The sequence below is a fragment of the Magnolia sinica genome, chromosome 4 (genome assembly GCF_029962835.1).
Source record: "Magnolia sinica isolate HGM2019 chromosome 4, MsV1, whole genome shotgun sequence".
Classification (NCBI taxonomy): domain Eukaryota; kingdom Viridiplantae; phylum Streptophyta; class Magnoliopsida; order Magnoliales; family Magnoliaceae; genus Magnolia; species Magnolia sinica.
The window spans coordinates 101,334,412-101,358,415 of record NC_080576.1 but is presented as its reverse complement, the minus strand read 5'-3'; the positions used below and the strand labels follow the sequence as shown (position 1 = coordinate 101,358,415).

General features: G+C 41.5%; 1 protein-coding gene across 1 annotated transcript; it reads left to right on the top strand.

Annotated features, from left to right (window-relative positions):
- Positions 1-285: 285 nt before the first annotated feature.
- On the top strand, positions 286-20,695 carry LOC131243536 (uncharacterized). The gene is made up of 3 exons (XM_058242956.1): positions 286-526; positions 18,166-18,630; positions 19,372-20,695. The coding sequence occupies exons 1-3, from the start codon at positions 413-415 to the stop codon at positions 20,059-20,061; spliced, it is 1,269 nt and encodes a 422-aa protein (XP_058098939.1). The 5' UTR covers positions 286-412; the 3' UTR covers positions 20,062-20,695.
- The last annotated feature ends 3,309 nt before the right edge of the window (positions 20,696-24,004 follow it).

Sequence of the window (24,004 nt, the reverse complement as noted above, 5' to 3'; positions counted from 1 at the left end):
AGGTCCAATATTGGATGGATTATATCTCTAAGTGAGATACTGATTAACCAATACTAACCATACAATGTAAGGTTAAAAAATAAATTGCAAAGGTAAAAATAAATAATTTAAAATTTCTATTTTGTGATTTATTAACACTCTATATCATCGATTTAGAGTCTTGGACGGTCTGGATTGGCGTAAACCTTCCCAAGTGTTCAGTCGAAGAGTCACCACCATTTTCTAAACCGTACAAAACTAACACAGAAGTCCATACTTCGTTCGGTAACAAAAGCGACCTTGCATCTCTTCGTCGGAAGAACCGGCCGGACGTCGTCTACTGCGAATACCTCCAAAATTCGGTATTCCCATTTTGCCCTTCTCCTTTTGTTTTTTTATCATCTTTCTATCCGAAACCCTCGCGAAATCTGCAATGGAACCAGTTACATCTGTTGTAGATAAGTTCAAGGCCTTCGCGAAATCGAGCGAGGAGTTCTTCAAGGACGTAGTACGCAGCACCACCGAAAATCGGTGTTCTCGCAACCCGGTATGCTTCTTCTTCATTTTCTTGAGCTATTATTGTTGTTGTAATTATTATTATTATTTGTTGAGTCATTTGAAATGGTGGGCCCCATTCATCCTTCGGTGGACATCTTCATTCCGTAAGCTGCAGTGGGGCCCACCTTCGCCTGATCGTATACGTAACATGTCACAAAAATCTCGCCCATCATGAAAGCTTTGGCAGTGTGATTAGTGCGTAGTTGCCTGTCGCCCTGCGGGCCAGCGATCGGACGGTTAAGATCGTATGATGGATTGGATATTTGGGGCACGACACATCCTTGAACAGTGTCCTGTCAGATTAACGGTATGGATCTTTAGAAAAATGGTCATCGGCTGTGCACTTGTGGTGGTGCTTGCCTTTGCGCGATCGTAAGCATTTTGTGCTAGGAGGCTCCATCATGTATAGTGCTTGTCCTGAGAATCTTCCCCATTGGAAAATTCTGGCCACAAAATTGGCCGGTCAACATTGGATAATCATCCATTTGAAGGCTTCTAATCGGGACGGTTAACGTTATCTGGTTGGGTGGATTTTTGGAGCATGGAACATCCATGACAGGATCCATGGGATGAATGTTCTGGATCTCCATGACAAGTCACAAGATGGGGAGCTAAGTTGGACATGAAAGTGAGTAATTGGCATGCATTTGCTTACAAATCCATGGAGAAGTGCTTACCTCCCAGTTGGGTTCTGGTGGTGGGATTGCCATTTTGTTTGGTAGTTTGGAAGGACGTATTATACAATGTTTATGCCGAGAGATTGTACAGTATATTTGGGCTCGCAGTTTGTATGGTTCAATGATCTAAAACATTGATATGGTGTAATGCAAGGGCATTTTCACACCGGTCTTGAGTGGGGTGGCGTGTGGGATGCAGGGGCACACTTGGGATGGGCGGCTTGTGTGAGGTTGGTGGCTCGTGTGAGGTGGGCTCTACCTATGTGAGGCGGGTGACTTGTGTAAAGCGAAACCCATGTGAAGTGGGGCCCACGAGGGGGGTTTGGCCGAGGTCCTAACCCATGGGATGTGAGGCCTGGGCTATGTGATAAAGGGATTAATTCGTCATGCTCTATCAGTTTGAGCTTTTAGAGCAAATGGTTAATTGTCCTGCATCATGGTGGGACCTAAGCATATCCTAAAATTGCTAGTTGGGGGACTTTGTGAAGTACTTCCCTAGTTGCCTTAAATGGTCCACTAAGTGGACGGTCAAGGTGAAGTGATCCTTATACCTTGGGCAAGCCACTTAGTGCTAGGTGAAAGTGAAGCTTAACCTCCCAGCGCCTAACCTCTGGATGGGGGTGGTTTCAAAAGACATAGTCTCTATTTCCGGCAAACATGGGGTTAGCCACTAGAGGTGGGAAAACCAACCACTCACCCCCAAAACACTGATATGGTTGGACTCACCAGAGGCAGAGATGGCAGCTGCAGAAAATATCCTGTAGATAGGAAGATCCTCTCTGTATAATATTTGGCTGTATTTTCTTAAATATTTGGCCATATTTTGGTTATTTTTTATTTTTTATTCTCTTATCCATGTAAAAATATTTCATTGCCCTTCAAGGAAAGTAGTTGTTTCCACTTAACAATAGGTGGTCATGTAGGTCTAGGTTGCGTAGGCGGACACTTCTTGGAGTGCCTTTGATAATGCAACAGCTATGCCAAGTAACTCCAATACTATTTGTAGAATATCATACCTTGCCAATCTGGGGGTCAACCAATAGTTCGTTGCATCTGATGAAGGACAAGCTGCAGAACAATCTGGAAATGGATTTTCCAGCAAATACTCTGAACACATAGAATAATCAGTCTCTTACCTGTAAATGCATGTGAAATGGATTTGTAGACGGAAGGATGGGAGGGTGTGTAAGGATAATAGTCTGAAATCTCTCCAAGCCAAGGGTTTTCTTTAGAGTCACACCACGAGTAGAAGTGTCTCACTTATAATTTTATTTCACTCACAAATAAGGTGAAAACAGAAAGTTTCTTCCATTTCTCAATCTAATATAGAAGAGTATTATATATGTATATATACCATTCAGAAAGCAAAATCCATAATCTAATCCTAACCATCTATTTTAATAAAAATATTAGAATAGATTGAAATACCCCCAATATTGTCATTACCATACGGGCCTCCCATAAATCGACCATAACTTGATCGACATTGGAATAGTATGATATTGGACTTGTTTGAAAGCTAGGTCAACGAGCTTCCAAATGTGACCAATTTTGTATTGTTCTGGCATTATTTGACACTCAAAAAGTGATCCGCAAAGTATTTGACGAAAATAATGGGAACTTACTCAAAAAATCATTTACTAATTAATAAGGACTCCTTTGTAAAATCTGAACTAATCCACTTGAATAAAAAGCAATTTCATGACCTTTCATGTGTGTGGGCGCTTCATACTTAGTGCTTTGATCAAGCTGCTTTCAACGACCCCACTTTGCTTGATCACCATTTGGTGCGTGCACATAATAGCTGGGCAATTGAGTTGTGGGTCAATACTAAGTGAAACGTATCGACATCTGAATGGGGCCTATGTGAGCCTCTTCCATCATCGCTCCCAAAAGCCTCGGTAAAAGACGGTTGATGTCTGGTGGGTGGTCGATCGTACAACTTTTGCGAACATACCATTTAAAAGCTGATCCCAAGTTACCAGGAGGAAGGCTAAGATGATGGTGATTGGTTGAATGGAAGTTGCATATTTTCTTTCTTAACCATATCTTTGTTAGCCACCTATTAAAAGCTTAGGAGCTTCATCCACTGCCATGTGGGATCTTGTTGTGGATACATTTGATAAGAGACTTGTACTGTGGAAGAGAAACTACCTATCCTGTGGAGGTCACGTAGTGCCTACCAAGGAGACCTCTGTCCCTCTTTAAGAATTTTGGTGTTGGTGTCTAAGAAACTCAAAATGATTTAGGACTTTATGTGGGAAGGTAAGAGCAAAAAGAGGAAATTCCACCATATTCTGTGGGGTGAAATTCAAAAATAAAATGAAAAGGAGGGGCCTCTAATTTAGCGCATAAGGGAGAACTGTAGCCTCCTAAGCAAATGGTGGAGGTATAGGAACGAAAATCAAGCTCTGTGGAGCAAAGTAGTCAGCATAAAGCATGGGGCACCCAACAGGACAAGGGGGTTCTGACAAGGAATGATTGTTGAAGAGATAGCTTCTCTACTCGCCAACACTGTCCAATTAGAAAAGAAATTTGAACCCAATATACCACTGAAATTGGCCCAGGAGGAAGCCCAATGTATTACTTTCTATGCATTCAACTAAAAGAACTTTTTGTATCTTTGAAAATTTCTATTATATGTCTCCTTCCTTACTCCCAATAGAGCCACTGGGTGCATTCTCTACATAATCGAGCCTCTCCTAAAATGTCCCTCTTCTCCAACCAAGGGCTTCTCTTAAAGACTCATGCGGTATTGAATAAATCAAGGGAGTAACTCTAGAGTTTCTAAACCGCTATGCAATGATGAAGAGGATAATTGCTTATTCTTTTGTGCATGATTCACATAATTGGGGTACTAGAACTCCAATCGATGAGATGATCGAACGTGAGGAACTTTTTTTTTTTTTTTGAAAGACTCCTCAAAATATCATTGATATGGAAATAAACCTTACAAGCTGTATGGGCAGGCTCAGGCAGAAAATAAAGCACGAGCCTCCCCTGTTTTTACAACGCATTCACATTAAGGTTGGCCCTGACCAAGGGAAGGGCCCACCTATCATATCAAAGCTAACCAAAATAAACTATGAAACACGTACCGCACCTAAACCTGTCCTATCCAGGACCAGCTCCCTACGAGAGAGATAAGGAAGGTCAGAGACAGCCATGAAAATCTTGTTCTGTTGATTTGTACTACCCCAGCGGGCTAGGCTATCTGCTACCTTATTGGCCTCTCTCAGGGTGTGCTTGATCGAAATGGAAGTTGTGGCCTAGATGGAATCGAAGCAGTTTTTCCAATAGAACATAATCCATGGAATATTGCCTACCTTGGAGAACAATTCAACCACTGCTAGCGAATCACTCTCCACCTTGACGATGGAGAACCCCCTATCCTTACAAATGTTGAGGCCGTCTATCATTGCCTTCACTTCCGCTTGGAAACTCGACCCCACACCATAGCCTTTAGAAAAAGCAAATATAAGATCTCGCTTATCATCTCTACAAACGCCCCCACTACCTGAAGGCCTTGGGTTGCCCCTAGAAGAGCCGTCTACATTCAACTTCACCCAGCTCCAGATTGGCCTAATCCACTTCACAAATGACGTCAAAGAAGAAATGCCTCTCCCTGGATTGAGCCCAAGATCAGCCATAGCATCTCCATCTTCCTGATTTTTACTTGGCCGAAGAGGAAAGGTGTTGGCCAAACTATGGAGCCAGGACTGAACCTGGCGGATGGAGTGGGCTACCGTGAACTGGACATCCTCAAATCGTTGCTCACTCCTAGCCTTCCAGATCTCTCAGAAGATCAGGGCCGGAGTAAGACCTCTGAGGACGCCCAAGGTGGAAGTATCTTTGGCAGTGGCCTACCATTGGGATGCTCTTCCCCCCGCAGATTGACCGTGAAGGAAAGAAACCGAGAGGATGGCGGAGAAGTGAGACCAAAGGGAAGAAGCTAGCTCTCCTTCGGCGAAGAGGTAGTCGACGATTTCTTCCTTGCGGCAGTTGGGCTTGCAGCAGACGCAGGAAGAGGCCATATATACCCCTTTCCTCTTCATGCAGATATTGACTGGGATGGCATTGTTCAGAATCTGCCAAATAAAAACTGCAAATTTTGGAGGAAGGTTGGAATACCAAGCCCACTTGGCCCACGCACGCGTCTGGCTCGGGGGACGAATAAGCTGCTACACTTTATTATTATTATTATTATTATTATTTTCTGGGGAGGAGGGGGAGTGGGATGTTCTACAGACAACTAAACACGGAGGCATGGAGGTGCTTCCTAGAATTAGACATCGCATGGAAGAAAGATCCGGTGGAAAAAGGTGTCTGGTGGCATGCATCTCCAAAAATGTTCATCAGCCCCTTGACCTGGAATAAATGTGTCATTAAGAACCTCCAAAAGCCATGCGAGCTTCTTTGGACCCATGTGAGCTCATCACCATTGGGTAGCAGTGATGGATGATCATCACCGTCCAAAGGATCATGGGTTTGGGGCCCATTGGGTGTCACTCTACGATGTCATCAACCATCGTGTGTGTCCCACCACCTGGCCTAAAAAAGATCAGGGCCCAAAAGCACTAAGTGCAGGCCTAATTTGGAGGCCTAGATTGGTCCTTCCCCAATCTGATTTGATCACAATAATCAACTAGGGTTCCTTGATTCAATGACACCACCACCATTGGCCCTAGATCCAGAACATTCTTCTCACATCATGCGCCAAAAAACCTTGCGGACGGCGTTGGATTCTGACAATTACCTTATCCGGTGGTAGTTGTTGTCCATGTGTAAAAGAAGGGGTTTCTTTTTTAGAAACCCACCACTTAGTTCTGTCCATCAGCCATTGTGGACACCAACAATCATGGCAGTCTTCCACAACGGTGTTTTGTGGGTGTTGGGTGATTTGGAGAAGAAGAAAACCCGGTAGGCATGGAACCCATCTCGATTAGATCCCACCACCATAGCTACTGCATCGGAAAGGGGTGGAATTTTATGAGCTACATCGGTCTGGCGCGAATGCAAGGTTTTAGAGGACCAAGTCCCAATGGTTGATTTTCTGACCGTTGGAGAGCAAAGCCTCTCATATCTCAGCTCTCAGTCGAGATTTTGAAACAACTGTTTTTTGAGGATTCAGATTATCTCCAAATCCAAATCCCCTTAAATCCTCTGTCCCAAACACCCTCAAAACCCTCTTTTGCCTCCGAATACCCTCAAATCCCTTCAAATCCGAGCTGCCAAACAACCTCTAAGAATCTTAACGTCTCTTTTTTGGGACACTTGGAAGATATCTTTACAGATTTTGGAGCACGATTTCCCTTATGCATGGCATGGGTAAACTTGCTTCCTTAGACTACATTATACTCCTCCAAAATGTCCAAAGCCACGTCCTAAGAGTGCTTGATTCATAAACTTTAATACCTTTAACCTCACCCTCCTTGCTTCTGGGATTTGTGCACTTCCACTCCACTAGATGAAACTGATGCTTCTTTACCATTACTTTGTAGACGAAGTCCCCTAAAACCTTTCAATCTGTTAACTAAAGACACGTAGCAATAGATAGAGCCATATGATAAATTGACATGTTCGGTAACATCATGAGGAGGAATATGATAAATCGACTTGTTTGGTAAGGTCATGACAAGCGTAAGATGGCCATATGATAAATTGACATGTTCAGTAAGGTCATGAGAAGAGTAAGATGGCCTCCACACATATGTACTTGTCCAAGCTGATAACTTTCTTTCCACACTTTCTATGATTGCATCCAAAAGACCCTTCATTGGTTTCCCCACGTCAAGGGTGATGCAGGACATGAAAATTAAATATGATATGCGAGATTTTAGGCTTAAGATCACGTTAGTTTAGAAACAATTACACAAATTCCATATCCCACATGAAAGTCCAAACATTCAATTAAGGGGAATCTATGCGGGTCCAGGCCTACACATGATAGGGCCGGATCAATAAAAATTATGAACCAAACGATACTCAAAGATAAGAAATAATCATCCACACATACATAGTAATCGGTCCCTAATCCAAGGGATTCACCAATTTCAAATCAAGGAACCCTAGGGTAAGAAAAGGGGCATAAAATTGGAGATTTGAGTAATTTAGGGTTAGGTTTAGGGATTTTGGGTGAAAGCGGAGTGAAAGAGAGGAGAGAGACGAACCAGAGAAGTACCGCACGTTTGGACAACAACAATGGCCCAGACGCACATGCGTGTGATCTCGGCCGCACGTGTGTGGGGCCCATTATTCAGAAAAAGACCACCTTGGCCCTGGTCGGCCAGGGATGGACTCCAAAACCCCCAAATCTCAGCTCGATCCGATGTACGGTTTGTGCGTGGTGCTCCGTCGAAGTTTCAGCCCTCCTGTAGGGCCAGATTCTGAAATTCTGCTGTGGGGAGGAGAATTGCTGCAATAGATGATTGATTCGAAGTGCAGATGATGGGGTGAGATGAGAAGAAGGGATGGTAGAAGATGGGTAGTAGAGATGGCGATGGATGGGGGTGAATCGGGATAGATGTGGCTTCGCACCACGGTAGTTAACCCTTCGATGAAGGGATGACTTTGCACCCAATTAGGCTTCACAACTCAGAGAGTAGGAAAACACAGAATTTTTATTAATCTTCAATCAATTTAAAAAAAGTTACAAGGGGTGCCTATTTATAAGAAAACCCTATACCCCAAAACTCGCGCCATGCGCGCAACCTATTACTTGGCGATGAAATAAACCAAAATAAAAATTAATCAAAGAAATCTAAAGCGTCCATGATGTTCTAAATAACATTAATAAGCAAAACCTAAAATATGAAATCAATCTGACTAGTGGGCCACGATCATGAGATCCCATGATGGGCTTTTCTTGACTAACAGGCCCACTCTTTTGAATCAAAACTTCGTCTTCTAAGTAGGAGGCCCTCCCTGGACGTCGTCATCGATCCAGATCGACGGTGGGGCCCTCTAATACAGGGGCATTTTCACATTGGGCTCGAGTGGGGTCGCTTGTTGGATGCAGGGGCACACTCGGGGTGGGTGACCCATGCGATTTGGGGCCCACGGGGGAGGTCTCGTGTTTGAGACTCTTTACCAGGGGTGAGTAATGCGCATTTCACACCGAGCTTGAGTGGGGTAGCCCGTGGGATTCGGGGACACAGTTGGGGTGGACAACCCATGTGATTTGGGGCCCACGAAGGGGGTTCGGCCGAGATCCTAACCTATAAGATGTCGGGCCTGGGCTATGAGATAAAGGGATTAATTCGCCATACTATAACAGTTCGAGCTTTTAGAGCAAGTGGTTAATTGTCCTGCATCAAATTGGTATCAAAGTGGGAGGTCTCGTGTTCGAGTCTTCTCACCGGAGGTGATTAATGCAGGGGCATTTTCACATTGGGCTCGAGTGGGGTCGCCTGTTGGATGCAGGGGCACACTCGGGGTGGGTGACCCATGCGATTTGGGGCCCACGGGGGAGGTCTCGTGTTCGAGAATCCTTACCAGGGGTGAGTAATGCGCATTTCACACCGGGCTCGAGTGGGGTAGCCCGTGGGATGCGGGGACACACTCGGGGTGGACGACCCATGTGATTTGGGGCCCATAAAGGGGGTTCGGCCGAGATCCTAACCTATGAGATGTGGGGCCTAGGCTATGAGATAAAAGGATTAATTCGCCATACTCTAATAGTTCGAGCTTTTAGAGTAAGTGGTTAATTGTCCTGCATCACCCTCCTTCTGGTGTACGTGCGTAGGGGGGGCGGCATGAGTGCGCGTGTGCTCATGATGTCCCCATCAAAGGGGAAGGTCGATATCTGAAGGAGAGATGCCAACCTGCATCCAACACTCATGCAATCCTTTTGGCCTCCCTATCATCTAGCTGACCCCTTAGCACACTGATTTCACATGATTGATCGGCTGAAAATCACTTCATAGCTAGCATTTGAAATATTATTGATATCAGCCAATATATCGGTGATCACATGTGGGAAAACAAAACTCCATTGGTTAGTGGATTCCATAGTTTTCAGAACTTTAACGATATTTTTGCTGAAATTTGCTGCCATGTTGTGATATTCAATATACCGGCATGCATTTAGTTTTGAAGTTACAAAATATCGATCAAAATTAGCAAAATTTGACCAATATTCACATAGTTCATAGAATTTTGGAAAAAAGGGTTTCTAATTCTACCCAAATTGTTTTGGCAATTCCTTTTGTGAGTTGTGTTTTAACAACTCGACGTGATTTGTTTTGCATCAAAACATGAATTTGATGGAGACCTTTAGCTCCCTCTTGGTGGATGAAATGGCTTTTATGGAGAAGCTAGTTAATGATTCAGAAATTAAAGATGCCGTGTTCAACCTTGGAAGAGATAAAGCACTGGGGCTTGATGGATACCCTATGGCATTCTTTCAAATTTATTGGAATATCCTAAAAGATGATGTTCTCGCTTGAGTTAAAAACTTCTTTGCATCAAGTCGTTTAGCATTAGAATTAGGAGCTTCTTTTATAGCTCTAATACCTAAAGTCGAGGGCATATAATGCCTAAAAGGCTTCCCGCCCATTAGCTTGATTGGCAATCCCTACAAGATAGTTGCCAAGATCCTCGCTTCTAGATTTCGGTCTGATCCACAGTTATTTGTGAGAATCAGGGGCCTTTTGTGTTGGTTAGAAAAATTATGGATAGTGTCCTTATAGCCCATGAGTGCATAGATGCTAAATTTAAACAAGGCAAGGTCGGGGTTGTTTGCAAGTTAGGCATCGAGAAGGTGTATGATCCCGTGGAGTGGGATTTCCTAGATTATCTGATGGGATGTGGGCCAAAGTGGAGGTATTGGGTAGAATCTGGTGTCTCATCCCCGAAGGTCTCAATTCTTGTAAACGACTCCCCTAAAGCCTTCTAGAGGGATTCGGCAATGAGACCCACTATCCCCTTATCTTTTCCTGGTTGTGGCTGAATCTTTTGGCTGCATGTTAGCAAGATGGTGAGAATCTAATCTCATCTCTAGTTTTGATGTGATTAAATCGGGAAATCGGGTAATCTCATCTTCAATTTGCAGATGATACCATCATCTTTTGCGAGGCGGATCTAGAAAAAATTGAAAACTTGCGGAAAAATTATTATTTGTTTCGAGGCCATCTCTAGTTTTAAGGTATTTTTTTTGAAAAGTGAGTCATTGGGTATTCATTTAACTCTGGATGAAATTACTAATCTAGATTCTATGTTTGGTTGCAAGGCCGGTGTCTTTCCTTCCACTTATCTGGGGCTTCTTTTATGTATCGGCAAGCCCGCTAGGAACCTATGGGATATTTGAGATTTGATAGATTTGAGAAAAGGCTCACTAGTTGGAAGACCCTATATTTGTCCTTGGGGGGCCGACTAACTCTTTTAAAAGCTGCCCTTTCCAACATGCCGCTTTACTTCATGTCCATTTATAGGTGTCCTTAAGTAGTTTCGGAGAAATTAGAAAAGTTGAGAAGGGATTTCCTTTGGAGGGTCTCATATACTAACCACAAATTTAATCACATTAGTTGCAATGAGGTGTGCTTACCGATTCATCTTGGAAGTGCGGGGTTGAGGGACCTTAGGGGTATGAATATCGCTCTCCTCAGAAAGTGTTTTTGGCGCTTCGAGACTGAGGAGGGGAGTTTATGGCATTTGGTTATTAGTAGCAAGTATGGTCTTAAAGCGAATGGTTGGGAGATTAGAGAGTCCTCCCTTCATTGGGCTTCTCACGCTTGGAAGGCGATCAAGGCAGTTAGGGGGGAATCCAACAAACACACTTCTTTTTCAATCAATAATGATTTGAGGGTGAGATTTTGGGAAGACCATTGGTGCGGTGACTCATTGTTGATCCACACGTATTTAGGTTTGGCTCGCCTTGCTCCGTCAAGAGACATCAAAGTTGCAGAATGCTTCTACCTCAATAATCCTACTCCCAATGTTTTAAATATCGACGATATCGGCTGATATATCCCATGATATATCTTGTATCCCACCTGTGAGATACGACATGCACAAGTAGTGCTGATATATCGCACGTGTTCGATCCGATGAGCATTTTCAATTTCCGATTCCCTTTTTTTTTTTTTTGTTGAAATTATGTTAAATCAATGTCAAATGGTTACAAATCCATTGGTTCTTCATGTTTTGCATGAAAAATCATGGAGTTGGAGCTTTGATTTCGATATCCATTGGTTTTTCATGTTCTCCATTTTTTTTTTCGAAAATTTCCTTCAACCAGCCGTAAATTGAGACTAATTTCAAAGTATTTAGAAGTATTTGATGAAATGATCATCACATACACTCTAATTTTGAAATTTGAGTGTAGGTGGTCCGATTAGGGAAAATTTGAGAAAATTTGAAATTTATGCAATTTCTCTCAAATTGCTTGCAATGTTGTACTCCAAACATGAAATCAAGCATGTATGAGGGCTGATCTACCGATTTGTTAAGTCCTTGTCAATTTTTTAAAAATAAAATTTATTTTTAATTAAAAATTATGAAAATATTTTATAAAATTCAAAATTTCCCTTCAACTAGCTATCAATTGAGACCAATTTCGAAGTATTTAGGAGTAAATGATCATCACATACGCTCTAAATGTTATGCATTCAATTTGAATATAGTTGCATTAGTTAAATCAAACAACACATAGCTTAGGACCCTATACAAAGGAAACCTATTATGTGCACTTCTTTTTTAAGATGTTATGATTTAAAAGTGTATATTGTGGTCTTTTTTAACAATCCCTGAAGTTTCATTGAAAAATTCAACCATTTCCCTAATGTTTCCCCCATGTTTCCCAAAAAGTACAATAAGTTACCCTATACAAACGATATAACCCGTACGATAACCGATACGTATCTATATCCCAAGGGTGCGATATGTAACGTGATACCGATATTTTGAACATTGCCTACTCCTATTTGGGTGCTCCCGTGCCGTCGGGCCCTATCGGACATTGAAACAAACTATTTCGTCAATCTTTTGGAAAGGCTGAAGTTAGCTCCCATCCCAACTGATGGGAAGGATGAATTGGTCTGGTGGCTCCATAGCTCGAGCCAATTTTCAATGAAGACTTTCTACGCGAAGCTTTGACCTCCTAAGCCTCAAGGGGAGAGGGATTTTCCATTCCATTTCTAGGGTTATGGCGCTGCCCCTAAGGTGACGATCTTCACTTGGTTGGTGGGGAGAAGTAAAGTGTTGACTATCGATAACCTCCAGAGAAGATCTATACCCATTCCCAACATGTGTTATTTGCAAGCAAAGATGCAGAGACAGTCGATCATCTATTTATACATTGCCCATTCACAATCAAAATCTGGTTGTATTTTATCTTGGGTTTCAGCACATCGTGGGTTATGCCATCCTCAACAAAGATGCTTCTTTGGGCTCGGCATGGAGGGGTGGGGAACCAAGGAAAGATCATATGGCAACTCATCCTTTTTGCCATTCGGTGGGCTATCTGGGGGGAGAAACAATCGGTGTTTATGCAATTCTTCCAACATGGTTGAATTGGTGATGAACAAGATTAAAGCCTCAGTTGTTGAATGGGCCTTCTCACTTCTAGTTGAATCCAATTTTGATTTCTCCGCCCTGATTAGGATGTAATGGAGGTCTTTTTTTTTCTCCTTTTTGTATTCTTTTCCTGTTCTAGTTCTCGGTCGGTCTTTTCAGTAAAATTTCTTTGCTAAAAAAAAAAAACTTGGGTGGGTTGGGTTGAGGGTCAACCCAAGCCCGAGCCTACCTCAAGATGACCCAACCCAAATACTAACCAAGGTGCTTAACCTGAACCCAACCCAAATTCCTTGATACTCAACCCTAAAACCCAACTTAGTCCGCCGAGGCCCAACCCGACCCAAATACATATAAAATTTGCTCAATCCAAACCCAACCCAAATTCACTAGGTTGGAGTTTTCCAACCCTAAACTGACCATAGGACCTTGACAACCTGACCCGACTTGGCCATCACTCGAGTTGGGTCGGTCCAAGTTGCGACCCTAACCTTAAGGTGAGAAAAAGGCCTTTTAAAAAAAATTTGTTTTTTCAATAGATTAACAATGAAATATTCTAAAATCCATGTCTTTGCGTGGCTTTGATGCATTTAAATGGATTTCAAGAAAGCAAATTTGGATTTCTAAGGTGAAAAATGAAGAAATTTTAGTTTTTGCTGCATGGTTTGTGTTTTATTATTTGTATTGCATGGCATTTGAATGATATGAACTCATTTTGGATATAATTGCACCATTTAGTGACAACGGAGCATAGTTTCATCCCCTGAACAATGGAAAACTATTATGCTTAGTTTTTTCTTTTCTTTTCTTTTCTTCTTCTTTGTCTTCCTCTTCTCCTTTTTTTTTTGGGTAATGTTATTAGTTCTAAGTGTGTAACCATGTGTTTTTTAACATCTCTTGAAGTTCCATTGAAAAATTCCACCATCTTCTAAAGTTTCTCCAACGTATCCTCAAACTGCAAGACATCATGCGATATCTGCAATTTTTCCTTATACCTCCCACGATTTTTCCCATTCTTGACATAAGCTAAAGTGACATTTAAGACATTGTTCATAGCATCTTAAACTGAGTATTTTATTTTATTTTAACAGGACTGAGTCTTAGTGTTGCTTTGAGGTTGGAGACTTGCAGTTGCGACGCTATGGTCCCATATGGAAGTCCCTAGAAACTGGGATTGATTCTGCATTTTCAGCTTAATCAATCCAACTTGTATTCGAGGACTCCCTTTTTCTATATTTCATTGTTCCAAACCACAACCACATCTATCCCCGTGCATCTCTGGAATAATGAAATCTGCAACAAACCATGGACTTGCAAACAGACCCAAAGTACACCTTCAATACTCGTTCCCCCTCAAATTGGTCCCTGAAGTCAATCGTCAATGTTATTGGTAATTTAATCCTCTATCATGCTTATTTTGGGAGGTCATCTGGTCCTAATCCTGTTCTTGGTAGGCTGCAATATGGCTTTTTTCCTGGTAAGACTGACTGCCCTTCTTATCTCAACTATTCATTGGTATCTGAAATTTCAACTAGGGAAAAATATGATGCTTGGATCATATCTTGGGTTCTCACATCAGTCCCAGTTCCCTCTCCAGTTCTTGGCTCATGTGACAATGTGCTCACAACAGGCTATAATACCCAGATACGTCAAAATAGCCAATCAATCCATAGCATGCATATCCTATTCAATACTTAAATTATAAGTGTAGAAAGCCATACCTATGCCACATCCCTGCAGTTTCCTCGCATATTCGAGAGGGCATTGGTATCCTATATCACCCAAGTATGGGTGTGGGTATTGAGTGTGTCAAGGGTCAGTTGAATACCTCAAAATCCCAGACTGTCAGAATATGGGTCTCATGATGTTATTTAATTATTCTTGGTATTTACAAGTTGTGCTGGTAGCCAAATTGGCATGGGTCAATCTACAATCTAAATAGCCAGTAAGTATAGAGTTCAAAATCTGGGTACATTTAGAATTAAGTCATCGGGAAGAGTGATGTACCTCTTTCCATCCTTATCTGAGCATCGAAGTCAAATATTCCAGATTTTTGAAGGTTCAAGGTATCTTAGTTGATATCCTTTGTGTGGCTATAAAATTGTCTGGCAAACTGAAATCCCTGAGATTTAGGATTGGTGAGGCTTTTTTTGTGGATGACATCATCCAGTGTGCTTAGTCAAGGTTTGCAATTGCAATGCTTCAGTTGAGGACCCTTTCTACAAGTGATCCTTACATTAGACAATTTGCAAGACAGGAATTTTGCTCTCCCGGGCATATGCTTTTTGTGTTGGAAAATGTAAGCCATCTTTTTTGACATCGCAAGACAGCCTGGTAGGCATGGTATTCATTTCAGTTGTTTGATATTGCTTGGGTGCTTCCATGGATGATTTTTTCTGCAGTTGCTTGACAGGCCCTTGCAATTTGAGAGCTGCATGTTTTGTAGTTTGCTTTGTCATTTGATCTTATGGGGCATCTGGAAAAGAGGGCAATCATCAAATCTTTTTGGATGTTTAGTTGTCAATGGTGTTGGTGGAAAACATAAGTAATCTTTTTGGATGTTTTGTTGTCATTGGTGTAGGTGGAAAACATAAGTATCTTACAATGAGTTGGACTATCTCGGCTTTCCTATTTCAGATGTTAGTAGGAATTATGGACTTCAGCAAGGCTCATGTCAATTGGAGTCTGCAGTCTGCACCCTTCTGGGTGGATGCATTTAAATGTTGATAGGTGTTCCCTGGGAAAATCCAGGAGATTTGGGTATTGGAGGGGTTGATACATTTGTTTTTCCCGGGTCCAGTCGGGCCTGGTGATGACTTGCAGGCTGAATTAGGAATGACTAAAGAGGGGGCCAAAGATGATATTTGGTGCTCTTAGAGTTTCTCTATTAGTTGAAGGATACTTGAAGACGGCAATTTCTTGGGGGGGCAGCAGTTGTCTGGTTCCGTGGAAAGTGCCTCCATTCTATTAGAAATTAGACCTTTCTAGATTGTAATCAGGTGTCTTTAATGCAAGCTCCTAGAGACGCCAACTCCTCCCATTTCTCAGCTAGGGGCCTGTTTGGATTTTGGCAAAGTTGTGTTGCCACTAGCAATCCATGGCACGTTGTCTACTAGTCTAGTTGGTCATGGACATACTGTTGTTGACTAGTTGTTTCATCCCTTGTTGGCCAAGCATGCAGTATCATGGACATGATAGATTGTGTTACATGTGGGGAAATTAAAGATTGGTTGGTGGCACATGTCCATGTGCACATTGACATGTTTGTACATTGACACATGTTCCACAATTTTTTTATTGCTTGAAGATTGATGGTGGCACATATGCACATGTGGATGCTCGAACTTGGACAGTCATACAGTGACATATTGAAACCTATCACGCATGTACACAGATAAATATGATCCCCATGTGTGCCAAAACTATAAAGTGTAAATTAATTGACAAGTAGTTGCACCTCTCCACTAGAGATGCCCAATCCATGGTCTAACGGCCACATATCCATGACTACTTGTCCAAAAGTGCATTGTTCCCTTGCACAAGGGGGTTGACAAATTGTTATGTATGGCTATCCATGACTACAAGTCGGGACACAAATTTTCCCAAATCCAAACAGCCACTAGGGAGGGCATCACCAGATATGTATATTGGCAGCTCTTATTGATTCCTTAAGGGATGCCAATGCCTACCTTTTCTTTTTATTGATAAGACAAATTGGTTGATGGTGGATTTGACACAATGAATTACTGATTTGACTTACTGGCTTGAAAAGCGAGCAAGGGTTTTTACAAGGAAAGTAGAAAGGTTCTGAGTTTTGCACACTAGCTTTGAATATATTCTACTAACATTGCCATCTTCAAAAAGGGTTGAGATACAAATATTGTAATAAAACCGTCATCATCATCATATGAGCCTTATCCCAACTAATTGGGGTCGGCTAAATATTGCAATTAAATGATTTGGTATTATTTTTACTTTTATCGTGTAGAGTGGAGGGGGGAATTATTTCCAGTTTATGATACCTGGCTCCTTCAATACCCTGGGGGCGTTGTGTCGGATATGAGAAGACACAGTCATGGTTATGGGATCTGTGTTGGAAATGGCTCATTAGAACCTTTCTTTGGAATGGCGTTGTTTGGCTGTAACTGAATATTTAAAGATAATAATAACCACTGAAATATGCTAATAATTTAAGTAAAATACTAAAATATCAAAGAGAACTGATCACCTACAACCATTTTTACATTTTTCCCTTGAATATGAGATTTTCAATGGAAAATTCATCATCATCATTAAAGCTTATCCCAACTAATTGGGTCAGCGACTTGAATCCTGTTCTGTTATTCTACTATATCAAGAACCATATGCTTTATTAAACCATAGGTCACCTAAAACTGGTGAGGCATGACAACTCAGAAAAATTTGAAACCAAAATTCTTAATGCATAAAAAAACTGGGTTAGTGTAGCGCCAGGTGTAGGTGATCAGTCCATATCAAATATATAGTTGTGCTCATTGTTCAAAATATCTGTCGATATGTATTGTATCATCTGGTACAACCAACTTTTTGAAAGAACAATGTGGCTGATAGCCTAATACGAAATCAATATATTTAATAATATGACTGATGTATGGGCTGATACTGCTGGTACATGTCAGTTTTGTAGGGGAAAAAAAAGCTGATCCCTGCAACAGTACTGATATTTTGAACCTTGGTTTTGACACTTTTGAGATTTTGGGTCAACCAACTCTGAGACCTGTACCGAGTGACGTAGTGCACGCCATAAAATATGGTTCAAAACCATCATCTTTGCAAAGAGCACATGTGTGTGCAATAAAGCTCATGTGCACAACGCATGCCGGTATGGCAAGATAGGTCTGATATCCAATCCATCCATCAGAAAGGCACCAATACATCAGTGAGCTAGCCCAAGAATCAGGTTGATATACTGGTCAGGTGGACCACAGTTTGCAAAACAAATGTTTGGCTTAAAAACTTGGCTGAGGATTTCTAACCCATCCACCTGTTTCCAACATTGGAGCCCACATACTGCGTGGACCGGATTTATTTTTGGGAAATGGACCAACCTTATGGATGGATTGGATCTAGCACATATATGCCATGGTAGCAATTATGGCATGTACATGAGCTTGATTGTATATGCATGCGCACTTGGCAAAGCTCCGAAACCATTTTGACTTTATTGCAACAGTAGTTTTTTTCTCGAGAATGCTATAAAAAGAAGAAACCTTATGTGTCCGAAAATTACTTCTGGGTGAAAAGCTTGAGCATGAACTGCATCACGTCAACCTCATGAAATGTTTGTACTACATATTATTCCAGATGAACTGATCTTTGGGCTTGGTTTTGTGAATTTATGTTCAGCAACAAGAAGCTGTATGATGGAGCCTTACAACTCTATCCATTATGTTATTTTCAGATTGAAATCTTAAAACGTTTGCAACGGGAAGCATTTTCTGATCTGATGAAACTGAGGGACAGACAGGACAAGGTTGAGCGCATGCTTTCCTTCTATAAATCTAGCAAGGGAGGCCCATTCCAAGAAGCAAGTACACATATAAAAGGGGAGGTTGATGTGGTTGGAGCTTTATTGCTCATGGAGAATGTCGATGAACAGACATGCGACATGCTGATTAGAGCTGGAGTTAGGACTGGTGTCAGTTCGAAGTTCACTTTTGAGACGATTGTCAGGCAGAAAGACGCTCTTGTAGCCGAATTTGTGGCTAGGCACTCTAGCCAGGGTTTCCATGGTGATGTTTTCGGGAGCCCGCTTGCATTGAAGAAAGTTATGTATTTGGCTAATATTAATGATTGGCTTTCTGCAATTGCGATTCCGGTTGGAGCTCAATGCAGAGATGTTGCAAATGCTTCTAGTCCTTTACAGGTAACACCTCAAGAGGATTTTTATGATCTTTGACAAGGGGACACATGTATTATCCTTGGGTCTTCAGTTTGTACAGGTTGAGCCATTGATCTCATAGGCCTCAATGCAGACGGGCCATGCCCTGTAGTCCCCCAGATTGGTGGATCCTACCCATCCAATATTGTCCCTTTTAACGTTGAATCTGGATTGTTGCTACATTTTTCTTAACCATCTATGAGGCCAACAATCGTAGTGTCAGGATTGTCCTTTCCTGGAGATTTCTGCTTCAATCATGTCCAAGATGGGGACCATCATGGTTCAAAATATTGGGCAATAGTTATTGTATCGGGCCAATATGGATTAGTATTTTGAGAAACTGAACAATGCATTTTTGTATTTATTGCTGATACAGCACTAAATCCGTCAAAACTCACACATGTACAGCTGTTACATATTGTGTATTCGCCGGTATCGCTGCTAAATGATTTTGGAGGTGCCTGTTGCGCACTTTGATACCAAGAATTAGAACCTTGGGCCCATCAGATTGACGGTCTGGATAACATAACCGTCAATCCCCTCCCACTTGTACAAACTCAGGTCTTGAGGATATAATACATATCCCCAGCTTAAGGGTAATATAAATATAAACATCCTCGTGCCCAATTATGTACTTGTATAAAGAGGCATATTGTGTTCTAGTAGACTGCAGTTTCTCCATTACAGTCCTTTTCCTGCTGACTAATCATTCATATTTGTCGACAGAGCCGAGGCCTTACAAACTTCTCTTCTTGGGCGCCACCTCTCATTGATCAATATCATGGTTGTGCCGCTGGTTTGATTGTGAAAGGATCAAATGTTGCGGCTTCTTTAACAGAGTTCGTTTCTTGGTTGGGGACACAACCCAATTCGGTGGGTATTAGGCGTTGCTTAAGCACTTTCGGGCAATTCATGTATCAGCCATGGGACGGAACCAAACTCACTCTCATGGGTCTTCACCAAATGCCCATTTCACAACCTCAGCATATCAGATTGGATTCCCTCACCATACCGATAAGCAGTTTGAGATTCCGCGCAGGCCCTGCCACATCAGTGGGAGCATCTCCGTCCTTCACCAGGAAACCAACAGACAATATCTCGTTAGGATCTGTTGCTCTGATGCTTGAGTCAGAACTTGACGAGAGTATGAGAATTGGGGGTTGGGTTGAATTGCAGAAGTTGAATCCAAGAAATTTGCAGTGGGCTGTTTGTCTGTCTGAATCACCTGAGGATGAGATGGGATGGGGTGTGAGCACGGGCGGAATAATCGAACGGCCCTCTACTTTGGTCCATTTCCAGATGGAAGCTTTCCTGAAGTTCAGTTTCGGAAAGAGATTCAGCTTGCAGCCAGGCATTGTATATACGATGAATGAGAGAGCTCCTGCACTGATGCTTCATTCAAGTTGGTCTCTGTGATGATATGTAATAGCTAAATGAAGGCTTGTAAATAGCGGTGGGTGATAAAGGAGGTGTTCCTACTGCACCAGGTCAGCCTGCTACTTAAAAAAAAGGTTGGGGCCAGACTGTTACCAATGCTTTCCGCCATTTCTAAAATGGTGGCAACTTGTACATCTTCTGTGGGGCATATATCTAAGTCATTTCAGACCATCCAAGTTGTTGGCCCCATTGGGTATGGAGCGTGTTCCAATTTCCAAAAATACTATGATCAGATGGTCTGAAATTCTTAATCATCTTATGGTGGCCTTTGAACTTGGACTGCTGACCATTTCTTTTAGCTGTCCATTTCATGGCCACCAATTGGATGGTTCGGGTCTTTAGACAAGTTTCATTTTGGGGTATGCTCCATCTGCAGTAGGGCCCAGGGATTGGACAGTCTGCATCAATGCCCATGAATAGTGATTGAGTCACCACCATTTAAGAAGTGGTGGGAAGTTCACATGGCAGTCTAGCCGTCCATTGTTTGTGTCACTGTCAAATCTCGAGATGGACATTTATTTCTTTCCTCCAACAATTTCAAAACCAATGATAAAAGCTTAAAAGGAAAAAGAAATTGCAGAATGAAAGAGAACTGTTACATTAATGTTCACCATTTAATTTCTCAAGTTGTGTTTGGATGACCAAGCAAACTGAATTGCAAATCTGTCAACCAAACAAGTTTTTCTTGTTATTATAAATCTGTCAACCAAACGGCATGTTTACAGGTTTCTGGATTTGTGACTCTCAATCTGAGATATCAACCAAACAAGAGATTGGCCCACCCAGGAGTCACTGATCCAAGATTGACCACTCCTAGGATTAATGACTTCCAAGGTATTCCATAATGCCCAACTCCCTTTGGATTGGGTAGTCCCACAATCCAAATGGTACTGTTGAGTCTTCTAGGAAAGTTGTAACCTTTCAAAGGAAAGAAAGTGAGCTGACTACAGTTCTCCTTTTGGTTTGCTTTGTCAAGGTTTTCCGTGAAAAATCTCACTCTAAAATCAACAAGAAAATTATGTTGGAATCCACACTAGTCCATTTCAAGGAATGTGGAACCCTGGAAATTAATTTGGTTTATGGAGAAAACCTGTTTTTCCTCTATTTCCGAAAAATAGCAGTGTGTAAACCGATTTTCCTTTCTCAGCTTTTCCTAGAAAACTGTTGACAATTGACATTCATTTCTCTCAAGAAAGAGTTTAAACCGATTTGTGAGGCAAAGAAGGCACATGAGGTGATTGTGTGTGGGAACCATGTAAAATTGGAATCTAAAACAATCAGCCGAGGGAAATTTGGAAACCATGGTTTTTAATCTCCTGAGGATTCCATGTTACTTTTCTGTATCCAAGTTTTTGTTTTTCCTCCACCCAAACACTTCAGCTCTTCACAGAAAAAGCCTAATTACATGTTTTTTTTTGTGGAACTCTGAGTTTTAGGGGCCGTCTTTTTTCATCAATTTACCACAATAAATGAAATGTGCAATGATTACAAATTACTTTACCTGTCTCCTGACAATATGTGCATTTGATTCCTATATTTGGTTTATCGGCAATAAAATTGCAATGATGGCATTCTTACATTACATTAATGTCAAATCATCACCAAAATACATTGATATTGCCATTTGGGTTCGAGATTTTTAGGGTAACGCCATGAAAAAGTGCAATGATTACAAATTCCTTAACTTGTCAGCTAAATACATCTGCATTTGATCGATGGTTCTTGTGTTTTGTTCGATAGTGGTAAAATTGTAATGATGACACTTTTCTTTTACATTATTAGGGTAATTGGCGAAACAAATAGGTTATGAGAAGTTGATGGAAGTTAGGCCGCCTAAACAATAGAACATGGAATTATCTTTAAACAAAAAAAAAGAAAAAAAAAGAAGATTTTAAACACAATAATGTATCTCTTTCATATATAATTTCTATATCCATTGAAAAATTCTAAGACAATGGGTTGGAGGAGATATTGAACATACAATCAGCACATGCCAGCATGGCAAAACTCACTAGACCTAGGCCGTTCATCAGGTGGGACCACCATGAACATGACTTGGCCCTAAAAACAAAGAAGGCCCACTAATCAGATAATGTTGGAGTACCATCAACTTCGAACGTGATCGCAAAAAATTGTTGCTTGGATGGAGGCCGGCGAAGAAGCACTAGGCCTTGACATGATATTGATTGCTAAGCTTAGGATAGTTATGCCCGAAAAGGTGCACGGGGTTCTAAACAAAAATGCCCCCAGGAACCGCCACACTCATTATGTTGTGTAGAATATAGCTGCATGACTAGGTCGATTGTTAGAATGCCGACGTGGCTCCTTGATCATAGAGAATAGAAACAAAGGAGAAGAAGAGTAACTTTTTTTTCACATGCACTCACGCACCCCACGCATGCCCGTGCACTCACACCACAATGGGTGCTCAAACCCACGACCTCATTTTGAAACTCTTGTTAGTCTACCACTGAGCCATAGGGTCGCAGGCAGAAGAAGAGTAACTTGTATATATTGTTCATGCTAACAAGAATAGTCCCCTTGAATTTATCTAGGTTCACCTATGAACTTGGAATGTTAAAGGACAACAATATTCTCTGGTATATTTAATCTTAGAGCTTGTTTGGATTGTGGGAAATGAAAAGAAAGAAAGAAAAAAGTGTCATGATCCTCCAGTGATGGATTTCCATGGGTTCTCATGGATTTTATTTTTGGGAGTATTGTTTGGATAACAAGTGAAAATCTGATTTTACTCTCACAATAGTCACCTTGAATTTTGCGCGCGAGTATTTGACTATAGAATTGGGTAATGATTGTTGATTTTATAGGAACTATTTCTTTTCGTAACCAAACAATCCAAAAAGTCCAGTGATGGAAAAGCCTTTTCTTTTCTAATAATCCAAACAGCTGTAGGGAAAGTACTAATAAATCGTAACATTAAAAAATGGCTATGCCTATACCATATATAATATGTGTAGTGTTTGGCCAATTTTACCCTTGCAATTAGTCATGGGAATGGGTGTTAAGAGGTTTTTGGGTATGGCCAGCCTTGCAACTAAGGGGTATTTTTGTCATTTTCAATTCATTGATGAGAGCTGGCTCCCATTATTCTTCCTCTGTGTGGAGCTGGCAGTATGAAGGGACTGTTCAAAGGCTCTGTGGAACCCATAGTGATGACTGTGTAACATCCACACCATACACTTATTGCGGCTGCTTATGTAAGGACGTCGGCCCAAAAGAGGTAGATCTAAGGCACGAGTAGACCACAACACTAAAAAAGCGGGTATGGGTCTCCCATTGTCAAAATCCTATACACCAATCCCTCGTAAAGGAGAGAATCTTCCAAATTTCCAATGTGGAGCTATCTAAGAGTGTGGGTTTAAAGCAAAATCCCCCACTACTTGAGTGAATGAGAACCCTTGATGAGGGTGTGGGACCGACCTCTGCAATGTGGTCGTAGTGTGTGTGTGTGTGTGGGGGGGGGGGGGGGGGGGGAGAAGATGCTGCCCCCTCTTTAGAAAATGCCCATGCAGTTTATACATGTATGTTGGATATAAAACAATCATTCATCTCTTCTTAGTGATCATGTAATTATCTTATACAAGTTTTGGCCACACGCCTTTTGGGCCATGGCATGATAACAACTGCCCTGATTCAATGATGGTGTAGAAACTGGATATGAGTGCCACATTAGCAAGTGGGTAGGTGAGATCTAAGGTCTAAACATGGAAAAAGTAATAATTATTTAGTGATTATCTTCGTTGGCATTGTTAAAAAGTAGATTCTGTTTTTAAGGTCTCATATGTTTCAAAAGTGGAAATTATCGATTTATTGTTTGTTTTCTAAGCGGAAACTCAAGATTTTATTTTTAGTTTTACAATAGTTGCCTTGTATCATGTTCTAGAGATCTGACACCATGTGT

Bases quoted from the DNA above. Each gene is read 5' to 3' on its own strand.
- LOC131243536 (XM_058242956.1), top strand. From the start codon at position 413: ATGGAACCAGTTACATCTGTTGTAGATAAGTTCAAGGCCTTCGCGAAA. The intron at 527-18,165 runs GTATGCTTCTTC...TGTTATTTTCAG, and splicing joins ATCGGTGTTCTCGCAACCCG to ATTGAAATCTTAAAACGTTT. The intron at 18,631-19,371 runs GTAACACCTCAA...ATTTGTCGACAG, and splicing joins ATGCTTCTAGTCCTTTACAG to AGCCGAGGCCTTACAAACTT.